General features: G+C 37.0%; 1 protein-coding gene across 1 annotated transcript; it reads right to left on the reverse strand.

Moving 5' to 3' along the window:
- Window positions 1-493: 493 nt before the first annotated feature.
- Window positions 494-3039, reverse strand: LOC147394494 (cytokinin hydroxylase-like). Its single transcript, XM_086454047.1, has 5 exons — window positions 2671-3039; window positions 2346-2575; window positions 2004-2245; window positions 1451-1829; window positions 494-1103 (listed from the first exon to the last, which is right to left on the reverse strand). Exons 1-5 carry the CDS (start codon window positions 2945-2947, stop codon window positions 666-668), a joined length of 1566 nt encoding a protein of 521 aa, XP_086310173.1. The 5' UTR covers window positions 2948-3039; the 3' UTR covers window positions 494-665.
- Window positions 3040-7605: the final 4566 nt, after the last annotated feature.

The raw sequence follows: 7605 nt of genomic DNA on the forward strand, positions 1-7605 counted from the left end.
TTTGATAGGTTAAGTATATATGCCAGAATAGATTGAAATTTTGTAATGATGGGCACCAAGGTATGGTCAATCCACTTTACGATTAGACTGTTTAAATATGGGACATACAAGTAGTAGATAATATAAATTTAGTCAAAAAGTTTAGTAGGCCCACTTTGTTGGTTAACATTAAGCCAAGTTGGCCATTTTCAAATTGAAAGCCAGCCACTTCGCTTAAATCAATTGTGTTGGGCCAAATAATCAAATCCATCATTGTAATTTTATTGGAAAAAATAAGATGAAAGCAAACAATATCTATTACTTCCTTGGGTGTTAGTCTTCCTCATTAAATCTTTTCTTTGGACATTGCAGGCTTATCCCTTCCTTCCCTACCTCTCACTCACTACTCTTCTCACTTATTACACTCTTTAAACTATTTAAACAATGACAAGCATATTAATGTTAGTTAATATGATCTCTCTAAGCACCATTGAAGCCCATTGATTATAACCCAAAAGCAAACTCAAAGGTTTCCTCTTCCAATTATTTACTTTTTTTTTTATGCTTTAGTCGTAACATACATCATTCCTCATATTGACTCTTTACAATATATTAAAGAAGAAGAGGAAAGAAAAGAACAAAAAGCCTCATCTCAAACAAAGAAAAAAAAATCTCACTCCATATGATCAAATTGATTGATCATGGGTTCGGAGTGGTTTCAAATAGATTTGAACGCCATATTTGGGCTTCAGGGTAAGGACATTAATGGGAGCGTGTCGATAATTCTTTGAAATTGTGAAGCTAAACCGCGAGATCATCATAGCTAATATAATCTTAACTTCCATCATAGCAAATGCTTGACCAACACAATTTCGAGGGCCCATTGAAAAAGGCATGAAATGTCGCCCCGATGAAAATGACTTCCCTTCGAATCTTTCCGGTTTGAATTCATTGGCATCGCTTCCCCATAGTTCCTTACTATGGTGAATTGCTAGTACTGGGATCCAAATCGATAGTCCCTTAGGAATGTGGAGGTCACCCAATTTGATATCTTCGAATGCCATTCGAGGAAGAAGGGAAGCAGGTGGGTATAGCCTTAACGACTCAGTGATCACCATGTGTAACTGCAAAAATGTGTGAAAATCTTAGAAACGATTAATTTCTTATCTAATTTAATATTTAAAGTTCAATTTTAATTTTGGGATGTCAACAATTCATTCTTAGTGTCATAGTATTGGAGTATTCGATAGCGGAGGCACTTTATGATGCACTAGTAAAAACCCACTTGACAGAAAGGTCCACTCAAGACACTGAATATAAGCATGTGTGGTCTACTTTGTAGGCCATGTAGTTCCCACTATCAAATATGCATATCTCAACCTATTCGATCGGCCAGGCCAAGCCAAGATCATGGTCTGACTGAAAACATTACACATGGTCTAGACCTTGAGATTTTTATATTAATGCTTACCGAGGTGAGCTTGGAGAGATGGTCGGGGGAGGGAATTTCCCCATTGCAGACCTTGAAGACCTCGGCACGAACCCTATCTTGCCAAGAAGGATTTGTGGCAAGAAGCATGATTGTCCAAGTTAGAAGGAGAGCGGTGGTCTCGTGCCCTGTGAAGAAGAATGTCTTGCATTCATCCATGAGCAATTGAAGGTTGAAGTTAAACCCGCTAGCTCTTTTCTTTTGAGTCTCAGCAAGCAACATACCCAATAAGTCATTTCCGTAAGATGTGCTCCGGCCAATTTCAACACAATCTTTTCTGCTTTGGATTATCTCCATCAATAATCTCTCTACCTCCATCTTCAATGTTTTGATCTCTCTATTGAATTTACTTGGAAAGAACCTAATAAACAAGAAACATAAAATTTATAATAATTGTGAATTTTAACTTGGAAGCAAGGGTGAAGCTTCAATGAAAGAAGAAATTTTAAAAAGAACACATACATGTGAACTTTTAGCCTCTTTTATCTATTACAGAATCTAGATAGATGTCTTTCATCAAACCAGTCTGACTTACCGGCTTCCAGGGAGGCATAAATGGCGGCTCGACTGAGCACAAAGTTGCTGTAACGACGTAAGAAGATGGAATATTCGTTTCCCTTTCTCGTAACTACTGTCAAACTCAGTTCGAGATATAATATCCCCAGTGAGTCGACTCATGTACTCACCAATCTCGATCTCAGTTTTGCCCGAATTGACAATGACTTGTAAAGATTGGAGCATCTGTTGGGTGCATTCCACCATGTACCCCACATGACACTAAGAGATAAAAACCAACCATTTATAACAGTTAAGAGGAGTATAAGAATAAGATTTTAAAAAGGTGAAGATTTTGTTTTCAAAACAATCCTAATTATACCTTTAGCTTATCAGCCATGAATGCGGGAGCGACTGTATGTCGCTGATGATACCAGTTATCGCCGTTAGCCATTAACAAGCCTCGACCAATAAAATGTTTCGATCCTTGTTGCTGTAACCATGACTTTCCACAGAGATTACTATATTTAGATGAAAGTAGTTCTTTAATCATTTGAATTTCAATCAAGCACATCCGAGGTTCGCTTCCATTCCAATATATAAACCGTTTACCTGCAAATTGGCAAATAAACGATTATGGGTTCGATCACAATTTCACTATTTCATCATAAGGAGCTAAGGAAATTAAAGTGACACAATTTACATACCATACTGTTTATACCAGAGGACAAAATGTGGAAAGAGACGACCAACGATGTCGTGGTTAATAGAGTCCATGTCATCCGAGGTGGACTTTGAAACAAGTGAGGCCACGTCCATTAGGTTTCCAACTAGAAACCGAGGTTTGGGACCATGAATTCCTTGAGACTCCATGGCTTTCTTGATACGTCTAGGTGTTAACCAGTAACATGTGATGGTATCATAGGCAACTTTAATGAACAAAGAAAGAAGACAAAAACACGCTAATAACAGAATCATGGCCATGGCAATTGAACTAGACCAAAACCAAAAGTGTGAAGAGTGAAGGAGACTCAAAAGAAAGAGTACTAGTGTTTTTTTTTTTTTTTGGCTCTTGTGTGAGCTCTCAAGAGCCCTTTATACACCCCGCACATGGTATATAAAATGCTGGAATGACACAGGGTATTTATTGTGATTCTCACAAGTCTGACGTGGGATGGGCATATAACCATAGATGTGTTTCCTCGCGATACGAGTAAAAATCATCTATGGTTATGTACATCTAAGTGTCAAACAAACGGCTGAGATAAGAGAAATTAGAGCGCTGGTTTTCTAACAAGAAAGTCTTCACTCCGCTGACGTAGCAAGGATATGAAACCATAGATATCTTTCATCGGGATACACACACTATATCCCCATAAAATATATATATATATATATGTGGATCAGGATCCGTCTACACACATATCTACTCATATATCTACAACGTGTTTTATCTTGTAGGCTAAAAGTTTTAGATTAAGCTAATTTTAGGTGAGGATGATCTCTATGATGAGGAGATCATCCTCTCCAAAAATCAGCTAATTCTAAAACTTCTAACTCTATTTTCATGAGTTGAAGAATCGTAGACCGTTCATTTTTTGTAAATCACTTATGACAAGGTTAAAAGTTTCAGATTGAGCTGTGATTTTTGGTGAAGATGATCTTCTCATATATGAGTAGATATATGTGTACATGGATCCTGACCCTATATATATTTATAATTGTGTACCGCAAGAAAAAATATCCACCGTTCCATATCCATGTCACATAAGCTGAGCATTGACCGAGTGAAGACTTTCTAGTTAGAAAATCATTATTCAATTCAAAAACTCACTGACATAGTGGTGTAAGAACCGTAGATTTTTCCTCGGGATACACAACTTCATATGTTTTATGGGGATGTGCAGTACCTGATGGGAAAAATCTGCAGTTCTTTCATGGTAGATGTCAGTTGAGTTTTTTAGTCATCCTGTAAGGTTGACTTACAAAATTATCAGAGAGGAAATAAAGGTTTCCTAGGGATTATTAACTCTACATTTTCTAGGGACTAGTTTCCCTACTGAATCCATGGAATATCTACCACCAAACGCTAGGATTTTCTCCTACAGTAAGTGTAGATTTTTTACTTCTTATTTGTACTCTTTTCTGGGACCTATGCGGAAATCGCGTCAGAGGATCTTGGGGTACAGTGAATTGTTATATGTCAAGGACTATCCCATAGAATCTCAATTAATTCTCTATGTTTAACCACACCAAGTGTTGACTTGAACTTGCAAAATCAACAATTTTTATTTGAAATGCTGTTTTCAGATCATTTTCCCTTTTTTTAAATGTATTCAGATCAATTTTTGTACAAATGGTAATGTTAGAATGAATTAACTATTTATTACAGTGATCATTGTAGGTTTTTATTCCTTCAACGTGGCTCCAATACCTCGGGATCACCATGGTGGGTACCTTGATGTGTGATTGTTATTCGTCTTGTTTCTCTTGTCGTTTCTATAGAGTACCAGTGTGGTACTTGTAAATCCCTATCCTTTCTTAGTTGATTTTGGATTAGCTGCGTGGATTGATGGAGTTTCCACTGTTCATGAAATTCAGCAATGTGAACAGTCACCCAAAGATAGATGAATGACTCTTTAATCTTCGGGTAAGTGGTTCAATTGAGAGAGAGGAAGATGTTAGGCTCCCCTCTCTTCCATCTTTTGGAGGACTTCTTTTATTATGCCTTACTTCTAGGGTTTTTATGTCTACTACTTGTTGGATTGCTCTTTCTAAAGACAGTATGCATACAAAATGTATGTGTCTCTACATTCTTTTGAGAGATCACACTTTCATTATTTATAATCTAAAATTACGCTCAGTTGTATACATGGCTGTTACAATCAGTTACTAATCTACATGAAACTGGGTTGTACATGGCTATTACAATCAGTTAGTAATCTACAGGAAAGTGGGCACTAGTGAAGTGTTACCGTCAGTTTCCTAATCTTTAGGAGAGTGGGTCCACTAGTGAGAAGTGGACTGATACAATTGAGAAGTGGAGTGAATTGGGTACACCTTGACACTCTTTCAATCAGGATATAGGGCGGTGGTTTGTGAGTTTTGGCCTATAGATTTAGTCCTATGGTTTCGAACATGTCCCTAGGCCTGAATTGTGTGGGAGTGTACGCAAAAAATGTGAAAAGTGGAGTTTGGGTAGCTTGGTACTTTTTTTGGGTCTCAGACTTCTACTATTGAGTGTTTCCTCTGGAGTTTCCAGATGCACATTTAGCAAGGAGGTGCTTTATTATAATTTGTTAGAGGGGGAGTAAGGATTCATCACAACTCTACATTATGATTCAGAATGAAATATAAGTTTTAATGGATAATATTTATACTTGTGGGTTCGGCGAAGATTTTGGGCAATCTAGCATCTCGAGACTTTTATAGATCATAGAAGAAGGCTTTGATGTTGCAATGGCCAAGACTTAAAAACTAAAGGAAGGGGGGACGGGGATGGCAAGAGAATTCCCAAAACTTCGACAGAACCAGGCCTTCAAATTTTCTTAGAGGGATTCGGGACACGAAAAGAGAAAAAGAAGAAGTTTGGAAAGAACTTGAGGAGAATGAGAAGCTTTGTAAGAGTTTCTTGGTGATTATTGGTGTTGATCAATGGGGAATAGGCTCCTATTATAGGCCATGTTGGGTTATGTCTTCTATTCTTGTATATGGAGATTGTCGTGGATTCAAACCGGATCTTTTGATGATCCATTAACGACCCGCATGACCTACAAAATATTGGGCCCATTTGATTTGGTTTTGGGTCTGACCCATTTAACCTCTTTGTAACCCTAAATATATAAAGGGTAAGAAATGAAACCCGAAAGGGTGTGAGACATATACGAGAGACAGAGAGAAATTGTAACCTAGTTCTTCTTTGGTTAATATAGTGAAATCGTCGTTTTTCGCCCGTGAACGTAAGTCGATGCTTTGACTGAACCACGTATATCTTGTGTCTTGTGTAATTCTTGTGTTCTTGTCGATTTTATACTTCGGATCATAGGGTTATTTTCTAACAGGCCCCATCAAGATTAACCTTCCAATTCGATCTAATGTCACATGGCAAGAAATTTCCCTTTATAAACCCAAATATTTCTAAGAACCTTCTAGATAACTCGAGGGAGTAAGAAACTTCTGAAGTCTAGAAGGTTCTTGTCACAAGAAAGTTAATGTATTTGTAAGAATGTACATAGAATATTCTAGAAATATCTTAGGAATCATCTATGGTTTGTTAATGGTGTAAATTTGTATAGAATCTTCTAGATTTTCTATATTGTTCCTCCCTAAGTCTATAAATAAGGGTGCCTTGTATATTTGTTAGAATCCAACAAATTGTGTTCAGTACAACTTCCTTACAAACTCTCAAATGTGCACTTTAAGCTCTCTAGTGTCTTAGTGAGTGTGTGAACCTCCTAAGTGATTTTGTGGGAAGGCTTACTCAAACATTCGAGAGGGTGAGCACACGAGTGCCACATGGGCATAAAATGCGTTGAAACTACAAGTCCGTGAGAAGTGGTATCAAATCTAAAGTTCGTGGAAAGGTGTCATCCATGATAGACAACCCACAAACCATTGTGGATCCAAGGCTGGGTGAAGGCATTCCTAAAGGTAGGCACAAGAAGTCTCGTGATGGGAGAGGGCACATGTCAGGGGAGACTACATTGGAAGCTCAACTCATGGCATTAGAGATCCAAATGGGCAAGATGGAGCTTGCCTTTACTGAGCACAAAGAAATAGTTGAAGGCATGCTAATAGAGCAACAAGGATGTGATTCCTACGAAGCTTCCAAAGAGATTCCCACCTACGCGTGAGGTGGATCATCAGATTGAGTTAGAGCTTGGTGCCAAGCCACTTGTGTTGGCACCTTACCGAATGTCGCTTCTCGAGTTAGTGGAGTTGAGAAAATGTTCTCGTTGCTAGTATGTATGTGAATGTTAATGGATGTCTTGAACAAATAATTAACTTAATTATAGGGAAAGTAAGAGTCAAACCACAAGGACAAGAAGCGGACTTCTAATTCCATTGAAAGTTATTGAACCAAGATTAAAATCATTTGTTTAATGAGTCAAGAAAAGATAATAGAAACTAAAGTGCTTGAAATTAAAAGAGAATCTAGGTCTAATAAGAATTAAAAGAGAAATGAATCCACCTATAAAAATTAAATTACTTTTCAATCTATTTTCTATCATCTTTTTAACTAAACTCAAAGAACATGTTAATGTACCTTGGGTTGGAAGATAAACTCAAGAAATACTTAATTTGTAAGTTTCTTCCCCCTGTGATTTCTATAAATAGAAGGGATGACCTCTTAATTTGAGAGAAAGTTAAACATATACAGAGATAGGAACATAGAGAGAAAGAAATCTTCCCATCTATAGAGAAGATACGTTGATAATGAAATTCTATTGAATGTACAGTAATCTATCTAACTTGAGTGAAGGTGAGATCGAATGTACGTCATAAAATTTATTTTTACCATTAAAACTTAATTATTCATCAATAATCTGCAATTTTCATCGTTAGAATTTGAATTTTATCGTGAATTTTCTCAAATTTAATCATAAAATCGATTTTGACCAATGAAAAACATCTTTTAATCG

The sequence above is a fragment of the Akebia trifoliata genome, chromosome 9, assembly GCF_017979445.1.
Source record: "Akebia trifoliata isolate Shusen 1 chromosome 9, ASM1797944v1, whole genome shotgun sequence".
Classification (NCBI taxonomy): Eukaryota; Viridiplantae; Streptophyta; class Magnoliopsida; order Ranunculales; family Lardizabalaceae; genus Akebia; species Akebia trifoliata.